Source organism: Plecotus auritus (assembly GCF_963455305.1).
Source record: "Plecotus auritus genome assembly, chromosome: 2".
Lineage (NCBI taxonomy): Eukaryota > Metazoa > Chordata > Mammalia > Chiroptera > Vespertilionidae > Plecotus > Plecotus auritus.
Window position 1 is genome coordinate 98,993,503 of NC_137771.1, and position 17,803 is coordinate 99,011,305.

General features: G+C 40.5%; 1 protein-coding gene across 2 annotated transcripts in view; it reads left to right on the plus strand.

Annotated features, from left to right (window-relative positions):
- The window catches only part of GMDS (GDP-mannose 4,6-dehydratase), a 736,645-nt gene that overhangs the window by 635,108 nt on the left and 83,734 nt on the right, over positions 1–17,803 (plus strand). For both annotated transcript variants that reach the window (XM_080654381.1, XM_080654382.1), the window contains one exon: positions 6,089–6,185. In XM_080654381.1, the coding sequence (XP_080510507.1) occupies positions 6,089–6,185 (97 nt within the window). The remainder of the gene's footprint in view (positions 1–6,088; positions 6,186–17,803) is intronic.

Genomic DNA, 17,803 nt, shown 5'->3' on the forward strand with positions numbered 1-17,803 from the left:
AATCATCTCACACTTCCTAAACATTTGGGGGCTCCTGCAGGTGTAAATTGGGTTAATTCTTGGCTTTACCACCACTAGGTTTGGAGTCTGTTTTCTGGGGCTCCTGTTAGGTTCTTGAACACTCATTCATCTGCTGTCTACCTTCCAGGAGTTGGTTCCTCTTTTCTTTCCTGTTCTTTTAGCCCTTAAGGGTTTATTCCTTTTTTTTTTTTAAATAAATCTTTATTCAGATTATTACAATTATTTCTCCTTTTTCCCCCCATATCTCCCCTCCACCCATTTCCCACCCCACCTTCTGCCCTTACCTCCCCCCCACTATCCTCATCCATAGGTGTATGATTTTTGTCCAGTCTCTTCATGAACCCCCCATACCCCTTTCCCCCTGAGAATTATCAGTCCACTCCCTTTCTATGCCCCTGATTCTATTATATTCACCAGATTATTCTGTCCCTCAGGTTTTTAATTCACTTGATTTTTAGGTTCACTTGTTAATAGATATGTATTTGTTGCTCATAATTTTTATATCTACTTTTTTTCTTCTTCCTCTTCTTTAAGAATACCTTTCAGCATTTCATATAATACTGGTTTGGTGGTGATGAACTCCTATAGCTTTTTCTTGTCTGTGAAGCTCTTTATCTGCCCTTCAATTCTGAATGATAGCTTTGCTGGGTAGAGTAATCTTGGTTGTAGGTTCTTGCTATTCATCACATTGAAAATTTCTTGCCACTCCCGTCTGGCCTGCATAGTTTCTGTTGAAAAGTCAGCTGACAGTCGTATGGGTGCTCCCTTGTAGGTAACTAACTGTTTTTCTCTTGCTGCTTTTAATATTCTCTCTTTGTCTTTTGCTCTTGGCATTTTAATTATGATGTGTCTTGGTGTGGTCCTCTTTGGATTCCTTTTGTTTGGGGTTCTGTGGGCTTCCTGGACTTGTAAGTCTATTTCTTTCACCAGGTGGGGGAAGTTTTCGGTCATTATTTCTTCAAATGGGTTTTCAGTATCTTGCTCTCTCTCTTCTTCTGGCACCCCCATAATTCTGATGTTGGTACACTTGAAGTTGTCCCAGAGTCTTCTTACACTATCTTCAACTTTTTGGATTTTTTTTTTTTTTTGCTTTTTGCTTTTTCGGTTGAGTGTTTTTTGCTTCTTTGTAATTCAATTCTTTGACTTGATTTTTGTGTTCCTCTTGTCTGTTTTTGGGTCTCTGTATAATATTTTTTATTTCAGTCAGTGTATGTTTAATTTCTAGTTGGTCATTTTTCATATCTTCGAGGGTCTCGTTATATTTATCGGCCTTTTCTAGGATATTCTTGAAAAGCCTTATAACCGTGGTTTTGAATTCTATATCCAGTCGTTTGTTTTCCTCCATTTCTTTCGTTTGTGATCTGATTCTTTGACGCCGCATTTTCACTGCTTCCCTGAGTTGGTAAGGTAGATTTGTGTGCTAGGTTTCCAATATGGCCCAGTGGGTCTGCCTCCCCAGTTAACCTGAGGTGGACACTCTTGGTGCACCCCTTTGTGTACTGTGTGTACAGCCTTGTTGTAATTAAGTCTTTATTGTTGTTGGTATCACTGGGAAGAATTGACCTCCAGGCCAGTTGGCTGTAAGGATCAGCTGTGTCTATGCTGGGAGAAGTTCGGTGCTGGAGACAGCCTTATAAGATTAGACTTGCCAAATTGCAATAGCCTCTGTGCTCAGCTTGGATGGGGTGGAGTCTCAGTCTTGGCTTCCCGTCATCCTTGCCCTTGCGCGCACGTGCGCTCTTTCAGTCCTCCGCCTTCCCCGGCTCCCGAGTCTCCGTCCGAGAGTCCAGACTCCCCCCACAAGAGCGTGGGTCCCCAGGGGCTCGCCTGGAACTGGGGTTCACTGCAGTCAGAACTGGGGCTCAGTGCATTCAGGAGCCTCTGACTCCCTTCCACTAGGGAAAGCCTGTGGCAACCTCCACAGCCTTTGTGCGCACTGGCGCACGCGCACTTTCAGTCCTCCGCCTTCCCCGGCTCCCGAGTCTCCGCCCGAGAGTCCAGACTCCCCCTGTAAGAGCGTGGGTCCCCAGGGGCTCGCCCGGAACTGGGGTTCAGTGCAGTCAGAACTGGGGTTCAGTGCGGTCGGGGGCTTCCTTCCCCCTTCCGCCAGAGAAAGTCAGCCAGGCTCTCAGCCGCCCTTCCTCTCTGCGCGCACAAAGACCCTTTGCTGTACCTCCAATTCTCTGTGAGCTTTTCTCTTTCCTTCTAGTTGTAGAATTTTCACTCAGCCAGCTTTCCTGTGGTTCTGGATGGTGTCCGTTCTGTCTTTTAGTTGTAGTTTTGAAATTGTTGTGCCAGGCAGCAGTTTAGGTGTTTACCTATGCCGCCATCTTGGTTTCTCCGGTTTATTCCTTTTTTGAAAGGAATCTTGGAAGGAGCAAAAATGTATGCAAATGGTCATCTTTATCCAGAACCTAATAATTCTCCAGGACTAGTTATGTCATTTGCTAAATTTTAGCCTCTGGTAATCTAGCTCTATATCTGTGTCCTAATGAAATAGTGTTTCTTAAAATAATTTCTGAGAGCTTTCTGATTTTCAGGTTGCTATAGGTAGCTGTGTCTTTTCAACTGGATGTACCCAGTGGCTGGTGTTCCTTAAAGGGCTTCCTAGTTGGAAATCTTAATAGCACCCAATCTTGCCTTAATGTGCTTAAGTCTGCTATTCTTCAGTGCTTTTTAATGCTTATTAGAAGCCAACAATTTATTTTAAAAATTGAATTATACAGGATTCCTGCTCAGTGAGCTGTTGATCTAAATTAGTAGTTAGCAATCCCTGTTAATTAGTTATATCCTTTACTCCCTGTCAAGGTATAATCATTTCATGAACATGGAGCTCTGCTTTGAGTCATAACATTACTTGTTAGGACAAGTTAACTGTTACCTTCTACTTGTTAATACAAGTGCTTCAGCCAAAACCGGTTTGGCTCAGTGGATAGAGCATCAGCCTGCGGACTGAAAGGTCCCAGGTTCGATTCCGGTCAAGGGCATGTAACTTGGTTGCGGGCACATCCCCAGTAGGAGGTGTGCAAGAGGCAGCTGATCGATGTTTCTCTCTCATCGATGTTTCTAACTCTCTATCCCTCTTCCTTCCTCTCTGTAAAAAATCAATAAAATATAAAAAAAAAATACAAGTGCTTCATATATTGTTGTAACTGAATGGTTTTTGGCCTTTAGCCGAAACTTTTGCTTACTGCCCTCATATAGATCTAGTGGAAATTAGAAAGTGGTTTTTGCCAACTCAGTCCTGCTTTGAGCCATTTCCTGGTTGCAGTTGATTATTCAGTGCACTATATTATTCATTGAGGCAGTGCCATGCCCTTAGAGATGGTTGGACTGTACATAGCCTTTGCAAAGTGGCAGCCCAGCAGGCAGCATTCAGACAGAGAAGGCCTGCATGCCGGGAGCTCATGTGCCCAGGAAGCCTCAAACTCAGGTCTAACTTGCAGATTCCTTCCTTCAGTCTTTTCCATTTCAGTTACTGTTACAAATTTTACATGTTAGCATATGACTGTGGAGCAATCAAAGAGAATCAGCAGTAGACAGGAAAATTAAAACTGGTCCAAAGATGCAAGCTGTTGGTGTGAACGGAGATTTAGCTGAGGGGGAGGCTATACCATTAACTCACCCCCTAAAACAGGGTGGGCATCCTGTGGCCTCCAGGCCAAACTCCACCTGCGGCCTCATTTTTACTGTCCTCTAAGGAGATTTTTATAGTTCTAGGGTAGTTTAAAAAAAAAAAAAGATGCTGCGAAGTAAGAAGAAAGAAAAGGAGGAAGAAGAATAGAAAGCAGAAGAAGGAGAGAAAGGAAGAAAGCTCAACAGAGGCTATATGTATGTGATCTATAAAGCCTCAAATATTGACTTTTTGACTCTTTACAGAAACGGTATGCCCACCCCTGGTCTAGACACCATGGCTTAGCCTCATCCCTTTCCTGTCCACACACTCCTTCCCTAGTCATGGAATGTTCTCCAAGTTTTCCTAAGGCTTTAGCAACTTAAATATGTATGTGTGTTCATGTGTGGTTTCCAAAAAAATGTAATTATAGATAGATCTGAGTCATCAGTTCTCAAGTGTGTGACATCTAAGCAGATTTACCAACATAAAGGCTGGCATTAGATATATGAGTGCACATAAATCAGCACGATAGACTACATGCCTAGCTACAATGGGGAAAAAATAGCACAATTATGAACAGTATTTTTATAAACCCTTTGGGCTTAGTTGGAAATACTTTCAGAAAGGTAGATGTTGAACTTGTTTCTCTTTGTAAGTATAAAATGTAAACAAAAATAAAATTAAAGCATGCTTTTACTAGTATGATAGAAATATCCTCTTATTTACTGAAAGCCTAACCAAAGAAAAAGTTTCACTTAAACAAGTACCTTTGGAATTAGATAGGTAATTTTTTTAAATTATGGCTTTACCAATTATTCTTCCTCACTATGGATATTAGCCAAAATGTGGTCTTTGTCCATCAGAGATGTGCAGGTTCCTCATCACTGTAGGCTTTCTCACTTCACAGCATTTTCCTTGACATGCTCTAAGTTTAAGGCATCCGCATACCATTTCCAGGTGAATTTTCCAAAACCTTAGCTCTGATCCTGCCAAATCAGTCCGATCAACAGTAAGAGATGAAACCAAAGAAGTAAGTTATCAAACATTCCTTTTTTAGTCAATTAATATGAAAGTCCTGGGAAATGCAGGTGGCCCAGTGTTGCTGTGCTTGACACATTGTGCTATAACTCTCTGTGCTGTGGGATGTTCTCATGGTTGCCTTGAGTGCATTGAAATTTAGCATACTCGTAACCTCATTACTTCTCCAATGATGAAATGGTATCCCTGTGCTGCCAAAGAGTTAATTGAGAATAGAACATTCAGATGAATGCTCAGAAATGAAGCTGTGAGGCCAGCTTCTGTCTCTAATATGCAACCTGTGTCCAAAATACAACTGTGGCCAACATGGAACATTTATCTTCAATAGCACTTGTGGGTTACATCAATGAGTAATTAATTTAATGCTCTATTCTTTTCTTTACTCCCCACTGTGACCCTGATCTAGGCCCACTGAATCCCTTTATCATAGGATTTATCTTCAGCCTGATAAAGCAGACTAGCTCTGGGAATAAGCATTAATGTCAAACATTACTTTGTAATTTCTTTCCCTTCTTTGCCAAATGTTTCATTTATAAGGATAATTCAAATTATATAGTATTTTCTGTTTGGGTATTAGATTTTTGAAATCCAGAGGTCAACAGTAAGCCAGTAGCTTTATTTCTTTAAAAAGCGGGTACCTAGCATGGAATTCCAGTGAAAAGCTGGTCTTCAAGCTCATAAGCACATCCTGTGCAGTGTGCATTGTAGACCTGAGGGGCCATTGTCGGGATCCTTAACTGTGGCAACTTAGATGTTTAAGGAAGGAATAACAGCATAGCTGAATTAAAGGAGGCAGAGAGATGCTAATATACCCTCTCTTAGCAGGAAGTAAACCAATTAGTTGTGCACTTTTTGGAGATTTAATCATCTGAGATGTATTGAGGCCCACTGCTGACTGTGAGCAAGGGAATTCATATCTAATACAAAGGTGAAAGGAATGGTTAATTAGGTATGAAACTTATTCCATACTGGAGTGCATTGAATTTATAATAAATATCCATAAAACTACAAAAAATTTAAAAAGGGGAAGGGGGAGACAGGAGACATTAATTAAATCATAATAATTGACTTAATCAGGAATAGTCTAAAGAAGTTAAAAATATTTAAATTCCCTGAAAGTTCCCAGTTCCTTATTTTGAATAGCTGATCATTTCTAAAGGCTTGCTTCTGAACCCATCATGATTTTCTTAAAAAGAAAGGGGGAGGGAGGAAGCCCTACCCTTTCTAAAGAGATCTGGAAAGGCTCTGAAAGTCACTATTCCCTAATAACATGGTTAACTGCAGCCTGGGCTCCTGTCATTAATGAGCTTACCTACTGCTGCAAGGAAAAGGCTGGGCAGGCCTGAGGGATCACACTGTGGCCAAATGCTCCCAAGCAATTAAAGGCTGATTAAGTGTTTATCTTCTTTACAGGTGGGAAGGAAAGAATGAAAATGAAGTGGGCAGATGTAAAGAGACCGGCAAAGTTCATGTGACTGTGGACCTCAAATACTACCGACCAACTGAAGTGGTAAGGTTTCCTGGCCACCCGGTGTGTGGCCACACTTGGCCGCTGTCTGGAAATATGCTCACTGGATGCCAAAGCCAACCTTCAAACTCCCCATCAGGCTATTCTGGTGTCTTTTAGTGGGCTTGTTCCAAACCAGAGCCCAGTGAATTGAATTTGAGATGTTGTTCTCATCACAAAATCCATTGCTTTAAAAAGGAAAGCAGGGGTAAAACACACCCAAGGAAATGGTGAGTCTATGGAAACAGAGACTCATATCATATGGCAGCTGTCATTGTGTTAGTCCCCTGCTTTGGTGGCTGACCCCAGGTACCTACAGGATGTCTGACTTACAGGGCCCTCCATGGTCTGCAGGGTCTCAAGATCTGGAAGGCTGCCTGCCTCCTCAGTGCACACAGGCACATGTGCACACACAAACGTAAGCCCTAAGTGAACATTAACATGCAGCTCAAGTACTGTCTTTCTTTGATTTGTTTTCTAGACAATATACTACACTGCTGATGTCTCTACTCCTTCCTTCTTATCGATAGTACATGCCATCCATAATTATATTATAACATCTATTATAACTTATTATACTCATTTGTTTACATGTTTTTCTCCCTTTACAAAGCTGCAAACTCAGGATAAGGACTTTTTAAAATATTTTCCACTGTAACAAAGTAGGTGCTTAATAAATGTTGATTGATGGGTAGATGGATGGGTAGATTTCTAAATATAGAGATTTCCATGTTAAGAAATGACCTGTCGATTGTTAGATCATCCTCCTTTCGTAGATTTATAGAACCTTATAGTGTGGTGTTGTCGCTTTAACACTTTAATATGGTCCACCTTCCATGGTGACCAAAACTCAACATGTTACATATACCTAAAGATAACAGAAATGGCATCTTCAGAGAGAAATGCTCAGAAGTGATGGTTACCTAGTGACATACCCATTAACTGAAAATGGAATCCTGTGAACCTGTTTTACCTGTGTTTTGAACCAAATTCCTGTGTGTTGGACAACCCCTCAAAGATTAGGAAAACCCCAGTGAAGAAAAACTGAAAGTGCCTGTGTCATCAGTAACCACCCTTTAAAACGTCTTGTTTCAAACAAAGGAAAAAACGTCATGCACCCTGCACCCAGGAGGAAGTGAGAAGGAAAGATTAAGTAAGCAGTGCGCAAAGACAGGGCTGTAGAGTGGAAGCTTTGTCCTGGCATGGGCGTGGCGGGGCCTCTGGCACTAGGAACAAAAGCTCCCTGTGCTGATGCGGTATGCCGAGGGGAGGACAGAGGACTTGCTCTGTCTCTTCGGAGGAAGATCCTAGCACACCCTGCTGACATAGCACTGAGGTCCCTGAGGAGCACCCAGCCACACTGGTGTTGTTTCCCTGTCCTAAGAGGTGCTGCAAGGTGTCAGTTTTCTGGAACTTTGCACAGATAACATAAACAGGCAAAGCTGTTGCTATGCTAACAGAATTTGTCATCTCAGAGTGGAAAATTTACTGAGCCAACAGAAAGCTCAATCCTTATAACAATTTTACATGGCTTTTTCTCTCTCTGACACCAAAATAGTTTCAGAAGCTCGGAAGTCATTAAGAATGGCCTGTCTGTCATTCTCACTTGGCAAGGCGTGGGACTGATAAGTACACATAACAAAAGAATTTGCTGAACAGGAAAAGGACCCTTGGACTAACAAGACAGTTCTTGAAATCTGTCCTGTCAACCCCTCTTTCCTGTCCTGATGCTACATCCCTCCCCCTTTCTTTGTTCATTCAAATGTCATTATCATACCTGTTCTGCAACTCCATTCACACTAATGCTGTTTGAGCATAAGAGTGGTGTCTTATTTCCTGTGCTCCCTTTATTTGCTTGTTGATCTAGCTCCCATCCCAATGCTCTCATTTACTGCTTAAATTTGGATGTTAACCTGCATGTCATCTTTCTAAGCCTTTAGGATGCATTAGTTTTGTTCCCTCCACTTCAACTAGGTATTCTATTGGGCAAGCTTCTCTTGTACCGGGAGACTAAACTTTTAACTTCATTCCTCAGAACAAGGAGTTTCCCCAAAACTGGGATCAGTTCTACAGCCTTTTGTTGAATTGCCTTGGGGGTAATAGGACTCCTCCATTGGAAAGGTGACCAAAACTGAGTACTGACTTGTAAATGAGCTCTCACCTAGGTGTGGGCCTTAATAGCCAACACATTTAGAGAGTCACTGGGCATGAGTCCTGGAAAGTGCCGAGCTCCTCTGAGGGGCAGCAGCACTTGGTGTAGTGCAGGATGGAGTTCTCCCACATCTGCACTGTGTCCTTCCCACTCAGTGTCGAAGTTCTTCTCACCAGTCCCAAGGCTCCATACAATCATCCTTAGATTCTGTAAAAGTGTGTTCTCCCGATGAGTTTAATCGTGTATATCCCAAGATCTTCAGCACACAAGGAACTCCAAAGCCCAGGGTATAAACGTGATCTCCTTAGCATCCAAAGGTTCCAAAATGACTGGTAGAAAGAGAGAGAGAGAAAGAGAGAGAAGAGAGAGAGAGAGAGAGAGAGAGAGAGAGAGAGAGAGAGAGAGAGAACATTTGAAAAGAAAAAAAGTGAGGGACATATCAGGTCTTAGAACACCAGTACCCTAAAGCAAGACTAAAGGGACATAGGGCTTTAGGTTGTTTTTTTAATAAGATGCAGACTAGTCTTTGGAAAGGCTCTTTTCCTCCTGGAGGCCAGCAGAGAGTCTATAGAACATGCTCGCACAGCACCAGGAACGTCTGTCCTCATTGGTGCCTCTGCAGAACCTTCAATCCTGCTTACGTACCAATATGAAATGAAGGCTTTTGTTCTGAGCTAAGAACTCTGGCATCCAATTAGAACTGAACAGAGTCACGTGTTTTGCTTCTTTACATATAAACCTCTGGGTTTCCTTTGAACATTTAGGAATATTGCTATTGTGGAGAGCTTAATCCTGAAAACTAAACTTTAAATTTCCCATTGCCCTGAATTGCAGTATTTGGTGATGGCATTATCAATATTTAAGTTCTGTCCTCTTAAAACTCCTGTCTGTTACATAGTTTTCTATATGTGCATACATTTACACCTAGATTCATTGCATTGTGCATTTATTTGTAGAGAAGTAGGGTTGTGCTTATGTGCAGGCCCCAGGGCCAATTGCAGGAGCTCAGAAACTGTCAATCACTAACTGTGTACCCTTAGGCAAGTCACTTCTCAGTGCTTCTGTATCTTTAAAAATGGGTTTGATAATAGAACTTCCAAAGAGTTGTTTAAAATTAACATACCAATATACAAAATGCTCATTAGAACAGTATGTGGCACACAGTAAAATACCCAATATTGATGTATTTTTTTAATTTATTGTATTGAGAGAGAGGGGGGAGAGAAAGAGAGAACATTGGCTTATTGTTCCACCCATCTATACATTTATTGGTTGATTCTTATATGTTCCCTGACCTGTGATTGAACCTGTAACCTTTGGGTATTGGAATGATGCTCTAACGACCTGAGCTACCCAGCCAGGACAGATGCTGTTATTGTTATTCATTCGTTCATTCATTCATTATTTACCAAACACTGTGTTAGACCCTGGAATACAGTATGAATAAGATAGACACATCCCCTGCTCTTGTGGAGACTGTAGATATAGAGGTCTCTATCAGTTACTTAAACCTAGTATCTTTTGAAAAGTAGAATGGCATCGTTGGTGAATTATATAGATTAACCAATAAAAGGTACTATCAAAGCTACTAGAAAATGTTAATAGATACTTTGACTTTTTTTATTCTTGTTTTATCTTGATTTCTGTCCTTTCTGATCCTCTTTCAGAAGATTAAGTAGATGTTCAGTAGTATGGAAGTAATGAAAATATAAAAACATTGATATTGACCTATTACTTACTTTAACCACAAAGGTATCTTCCTTTTATTTGAGAATGTTTAACTTGGAGAATTTAAAAGGTTGAGTTAGTGAAGTATTCAGCCTAATGTGCCAAATTTGTAACCACATCAAATGCTCAATCCACTTTTTAAAAATAACCTTTTTCCCACAGAGCATTTTAGGAAATGGCATGGGGGACACAGTCACAGACTAAAAAAATTGCTTATTTTTTCATTAAAAGTATCTTAACTGAAATTCTAGTAGATGATGTGAACTACATTTTTTCTTGCTATATTGTTTGCCTTCCACATTCATTTTTCTTGCCGTTGTATTTCTAATGTCCTCAATTGTGATTGGTTTTATTTTATTTACTTAGTTGTTTTCTGTTTATTCCCTTTATAGATATTAGAAAAAATCATGAATTCAAATCTAGACTTGAGAAAACAATAACTTTAAGGGAGTTTAACAAGCTAGTTAGAGTAGCACCTTCCTTCAGTAAAAACTTGTGTCCTGTTTCTAATCAAATTACCATATGCTTGTCCATTTGTCCCCTCTGCATACTTTTCCTAATATTTTTCTGTAAATGATGTTAAGTTCACTGGCCCATAGTTGCTCGCTTTGTCTCATAGCCCTGGTTAGAATAATGTCACATAACACTTTCCAGACCTCAGGAACCTGATCTGTCATCAGAGGACCTTTATAAATACCAGTGAGAACTTCCTTCAGTTCCATCGCTGTGTATTGGGGTCCTGAAACTGTCCCCTTTGACTCCCTGTTCTCACCACATTCTCACACTTCCCCACATGTAGCAAGAAATCAGATCCTCTCTACTCCATCCTTCAACTTCCCCAGCTCTGTGAAAAGCCAGCTGATCTCTCCCTGTCCTGATTCTTCTGACCTCTAAGACTCTAGTCCTACCCTTTACCCCCACTTGTCTTTGTTCTTTGTGTGACTGGTGGGAGCCTCGATAAGAGGACACAGAGAGAGCAAATGAGGGGCGGGTCCTTCTTCCTGCATTCCTTGAGGTGGAAACGGAGAGGCTGGACTGCTCCTTCTGGGAGGTCTCTTCCAAGTTTCATATCTCTGCATTTCTGCTTTTGTAACTGTCAGACCACAGCATGTGCAGTGTTGTCGCTAAGGCCCCCATCAGAGTGTTTCCTCTTTTATAAGTAATCTCCGAACTTCTTACTACTTATATTTTATGAGTAGTTTTTTTTTGTTTGTTTGTTTGTTTTTTCTATGAATTACTCTTTATAGATTTTGAGCCTCCCTCTTAGGCTCCTCCTGGTAATCTTTATGTCCTTCCTTAATCACATTGGCCTTTCTTGCCCTTTCCTTCCTGGGACTTAACCAAGAGAGCTTTAAGTTTCACTCTTTGGTTTTCCATATACTTCATAGGGTCCAGTACAAAACCCCCAGGCATGAATAGCATTCCTCCTCAAGCCTGTGTTCTTTCCTCGGTGGCTGTCCCCTCAAGAGCATTTCATAGCTACTGAAATAGTAATTGTGTGCTGACTATCATGCCCTCAACTTCCTTCTAGTTTTCCTTGAAGGTTCTTATTATTAGATCCAGATTAGAGGCATGTCTTTAATGACTAAAAAATCTTTATGAGTATACATAACTACATGCATTCTCTTATTTTAAAATACCTTCTGTGTGTTTCCTAAAATCTTGCTGGTGTCCTTAATATAGATGATTTCATTCCTTGTGCCAATAGGGAATTCCTACAAAATCTGTACCTTCTTTTTTTAAAAATATCTGTGCAGGTAATGAAGCCTCATTTGTAATTGTATTGTTGGCCTCTTGACATCTGCAAAATAAATTCCAAAATCTCCGAAATTTGTTTCAGCCTCTGTAGCTGCTTTCCTTAGGAATACTAGTAAGTTAGTACTTGAGCTTAGCTTCTACATTAACTAGCTCTTATGCAAGTCACTGAATGAATAGAAGTGCTTATGGGAGACTGTCCAACACCAACGTGACCACCTGCCCCCTCTTCATTTCTTCCAACCAGTGAGATCTGTGTGCTGGAATTTTAGAAATCCCTATTTGCTGCTTGTTTTTTAAACAACTCAGCGATGCTTTTATGTTCTATCAAGTCATATTTACATTCTAAAATAATTATAATTTAAAAATATACAAGGAAATTTCATAGATAATACTATCCATGATGTTCTTCCTCCTCCCTATTCCAATAAAGTTTACTATTCCTGTCCAAGTTTGATTTTTTCCTCCTAGCACATTATTCACTTGTGGACACCAAATATTCTGAGTCTACTAAAATGTAATCCATGTATACCAACTTTGGGCTCCTATCTGTCTTTGTCTCACCCTAGAGGCTTCCTCTTGCCTCACTCTCCTCACCCTTGGCTCATGGCAAACTGATTTCTTTATTCATTGTTATGCCTGCCAGCAAAGTGGAGAGTCCACTTGACTGCTTTGTCAGACCCCTCAGGTGGATATCCACAGAGGAGGTCCACTTCCTGGCCCCGACTCTCAGATCACCTCCTCAACAATCACACTTCATGTGCAAGGCCTTCCAGTTAATACCCAGTTTCATTCAGCTGCTGTTAAAAATAGGCCCTGTGCTTAATAGCAAAATCAAGTTTGTACATTTTGTAATGCTGTGATCAATTTGCCAGTTGTGAAAACCTGGTGCAAGGATATCTAAACTAAGACGTGAGCAGATGTCTAGATACTAAGATTCTCTAATTTTTAGGATTTACTAAAAAAGTCCTTTAGATAGTACATTCATCATGTACATTTAAAATATAATATTTAGTCACAGACAGGTATAACAAGGAGCTAACTGAACCAGAACAGTGGAGCGAGAAAAACAATGACAGACATCGGGACATTGTAGAGATGGCAACCACAGGATTGGGGATCCAATTGGATGCTCATATGTAAAAGGCAGGAATGGAAAGTAACCCCTGGAGTAGAGGCTGAAGAGTGAAGGGTGGTGGGCCAACAGTGATGGCATGACCCATAGGAGAGATGGAGGGAGAGGACACACTTTGCAGGGGAAGGCATTGAGGTCTGTTAAACTCATGTGCCTCAGGGATAGCCATGTAGCAATGTCTAGCAAAAGTGGGGGCTGGAGGCCTGCTGTAGAAGGAAGAGGTCAGGTGTCGGGGCTAGGTGTGCAGGTGCTGAGTGTTGAAGCACTGAAATGAGTACCCCAAAAAAGAATGTTTGGGGTAGGGGCAAAGAGGAGAGAAGATTGTGAAGCCTAGTCACAAAGCTAGGCAAGTTTGAATTCCAGGAGGTTGGTTTCAGAAACACATTTTGAAAAAGTGGGTTAAGAATTCAGAGTTCACAAATTAAGGATTTGTATTCCAGGGTCTAGGGCCAGACTAAAGTATCTCTTACCCTAGGATAATTATTCCCTGCCTTCAAGATTTAAAGGGGGAATACCAAAGAGTTTATATTAACTGACAAATGATTACTCCATTTCAATAGGCAAGACTGAATTTCAGAGGTAAGTAGAGGCCTGATTCCAAACTGATGTGTCCTGGAAGTCAAGGTGCAAAGTATTTTAGGGTTCCTAAAGATCAAATGGCTTATGTAAATACAAGGTACTCTGCCCTGCATCTTATCATTTTTATTACTGTCATCATCATTAATTACTATCATCATCATTACACCTCTGTGGAATCATTGGTTATCAAGAGGCATCTGAAAGGATACTTGAGCTCTTCCACTCCTGAGGTTTTCTTTTATTTAAATACTTTTTTTTTTTTTTTTAGAGAGAGAGAGGAAGGGAGAGGGATAAAGAGATAGAAACATCATCAATGAGAGAGAAACATCATCAATTGGCTGCCTCTTGCATGCCCCCTTCAGAGGATAGAGCACACAACCCGGGCATGTTCCCTGACCTGGAATTGAACCAGCAACCTCTTGGTTCATGGGCTGATGCTCCATCACTGAGCCACATTGGCTGGCTTAAATACTTCTTTTGCTTTGTATTTATATTACTTCATGCACACACAGCTATTCTTCTTGACCTGATGATAGAAATGATGATCATGGTGGAAGATGGGGAGTTGAACTGGTGACCTTCTGTTTTGATTCGGCCTGCACTGTATGTCCCTAGTGGCTGTAGCAGGCCCTGACATCCAGCAAATTCTGTGGCTGCCCTGGTGCCTAAGTATCCATAACAGGCCAGAGAGCAGCCATGTCTGAGTTCACTGCCAGCCAAACCCTTCACAACTCCCTCAGAAACCTGGATGAAAAACCTACCTTTGTTCTTACTTCTGGGAGCCTGGATGGCACTTATACCATCTAAAACCTGTGTTGGTCTCCTAGTGCTGCTATAACAAATTATCATAAATGTAGCAGCATAACACTGCACAGATGCATTATCTTTACAATTCCATGGGTCAGAAGTCTGAATCAAGTTTCACCAATAGAATGAAGGGATGGCGGAGCTGTGTGCCTTGGGAGGCTGGAGTGTTCTTGGAGTGCAGGGTATTCTGTTGGCAGGGAACACTGGATTAACCACTTTGAACCGTTGCCGGTTCAGTGTTTTTTCTTTTGTTTGGAAAGCACATTATTAATCACTTGGAGGAGAAATAAGAAATGGAGGACTCTAGTTAATTGTCAGTTTAACGTTTCATAATATACACACTCAAAAAAAAAATACCATTAACATGCACTTGGGCAGCTATAAATGAGAACACACCATTCTTAAGTCTGAGGGAACACCGGGCAAAGAGACAAGAAAGGCGTCCTGAAGAAAGGGAGATTTAGAGTAGGGTTTTAGAAAGATTTGTGGTTTGAGAGAGAGCATTCCAGGTCAGGGCAGGAGGTGTCCTGGGAATGAACCTTCATGCAGGGACCCCTTCCTGTGGAGAGAGGGAGCTCAGCAGGGGAGTAATGAGAAGCAAGGCTCCTCACCACACATGTTCCTGCCAGCCCATCCCTTCGCCCCGAGATAGCTGTACTCAGGCCCCACCTCCACACCCCCAGCCTGTCTGCAGCCAGCCAGCTGCTCCTCCTCCTTTATTTTCTTCTTTTTCTTCCTGTGTTTTTACCTTCCCTTTCCTTGCTGTCTTAAGTCTTAAAAACCAGCCATATGTTGTCCTTATGCTCCATGTCGCCACTGTTCTTTCTGAGACAACCAATCTGTCTTGTGGTACATGTCATTAACCTCTAACTGGCTCAAATTCTGGAATTGTCCCCTCACCTATTCTATTAAGTTAAAGTTTCATGTTTGATTTGAATTTTTAATCAGTTCACAGTTGTTTTAGAGATTAAAAGGTAAAATCGAGAATAGGGAAGAGCTTACTTTCATAAGAGAGATTTGTTTATTTCGTAAACATGGGTCCTTAACAATCATTCCAAGATCAACCTAAATGTGTGTTTTTAAAACATATTCTTCTCTTCTCAGTGGCACCTATTCTTCTCAAACTCTTCCAAAAAGTTGAAGAAGAGACAATACTTCCTAACACATTTTATGAGGCCAACATAACCCTGATACCAAAACATGGCAAGGGCAGCACACACACAAAAACAAAAAACAAAAAACAAACAAAACAAAACTACAGACCAATATCTCTTATAAATACTGGTACAGATGCAAAAATCCTAAACAAAGTACTATCAAATCGAATATAAAAATATATTTTAAAAAATACATCAGCCCTAGCTGGTTTGGCTCAATAGATAGAGTGTCAGCCTGTAGACTGAAGGATTCCAGGTTCGATTCCAGTCAAGGGCACATGCCTGGGTTGCGGGCTCGATCCCCAGTAGGGGGCGTGCAGGAGGCAGCCGATCAATGATTCTCTCTCATCATTGATGTTTGTATCTGTCTCCCCCTCTCCCTTCCTCTCTGAAATCAATAAAAAATAAATAAAAATTAAAAAATACATCACAATCAAATGGGGTTCATTCCAGGGACACAAGGATGGTTCAACATACGCAAATCCATCAATGCAATACACCACATTAACAAAACAAAGGATAAAAATCATATGATCTTAAAATAAATGCAGAAAAAGCATTTGATAAGATACAACATCCATTTATGATTAAAAACTCACTAAAATGGGTATAGAAGGAAATTACCTCTACATAATAAAGGCTATACATGGCAAACTCCTAGCTAATATCTTACTCAATGGTGAAAAACTGAAAGCTTTTCCTCTAAGATCAGGAACAAGGCAATGATGTCCACTATCACCACTCTATTCAACATTGTGCTGGAAGCCCTAAGCTAGAGAAATCAGGCAAGAGAAAGAAATAAAAGGCATCCAAATTGGGAACAATGAAGTAAAAGTGTCGGTTTTTGCAGGTGACATGATTCTTTATACAGAAAACTCTAAAGACTCCACCAAAATACTATTAGAAACAATAAAATACAGTAAAGTTGCAAGATATGATGTCAATGTACAAAAATCTTACAATGTACAAAAATCTGCATTCCTATATACTAACAATGAAATTTCAGAAAAAGAAATAAAAAAACACAATTTCTTTTGCAACTGAAACCAAAAGAATAAAATACCTATGAATAAACTTAAGTATATAACAGCTCCAACAAGGGGTTAATATCCAAAATATATAAAGACCTATATACTGAAAACTACAAAGCATTATTAAAATAGATTGAAAAAGACACAATGAAATGAGAAGATATTTTGTGTTCATGGAGTGAAAGAATCAACATAGTTAAAATGTCCATATTACCCAAAGCAATATATAGATTTAATGCAATCCCAATCAAAATCCCAATGACATTTTGAAAAAGAACAAACAAGTTATCAGCCTTGGCCAGTGTGGCTCAGTTGATTGGGCATCATCCTTAGCACCAAAAGGTTAGGGGTTCCATTCCTGGTCAGGGCATATGTCCGGGTTGTGGGCTTGATCCCCGGTAGAGGGTGTGCAGGAGGCAGCCAGTCATTGTTTTGCTCTCACACTGATGTTCCTCTCTCCCTCCCTCTCCCTTTCACTCTCTCTAAAAGTCAATAAAATAAAATAAAAATATTTTTAAATCATTAGATTTATATGGAAACACAAAAGACCCTGACTAGCCAAAACAATCCCCAGAAAAATGAACAAAGCTGCAGCTGTCACACTACCTGACTTTAGATTATACTACAGAGCCACGATAATCAAAACATCATGGTATTGGCAGAAAAAGAGACACATAGACTATTGGAACAGAATTGAGAGTCCAGAAATAAAACCACATGTATATAGGCAAATAATTTTTGACAATGGAGTAAAGAATATACAATGAAGAAAAGAAAGCCTCTTCAATAAATGGTGCTGGGAAAATTGGAAAGCCACATGCAAAAGAATAAAATCAGACTTCAGTCTGTCCCCATGTACCAAAAATTAATTCAAAATGGATCAAAGACCTAAATATAAGGTCTGAAACAATAAATTATATAGAAGAAAACATAGGTACTAAACTTATGGACCTCCCAAAGGCAAGGGAAGTAAAGACAAAAATAAATGAATGGGACTATATCAAACTAAAATGCTTCTGCACAGCAAAAGAAACTGCCAACTAAACAAAAAGGCATCCACCAAATGGGAGAAGGCATTTGCAAACAACAGCTCCAACAAAGGGTTAATATCCAAAATATATAAAGAACTCATACAGTCTTTGTCCTGCGGAGTTGGATGGGCAGAACCAAGGCTACTTTGTAGTGAGTTGGAGTTCCAGTTCCACCTTATCTGTGGGGGCAGGAGCAGGTCCCAGACTGAACTTGGGTGTGTGAAGCTTGTCTTCAATGACTGTGGG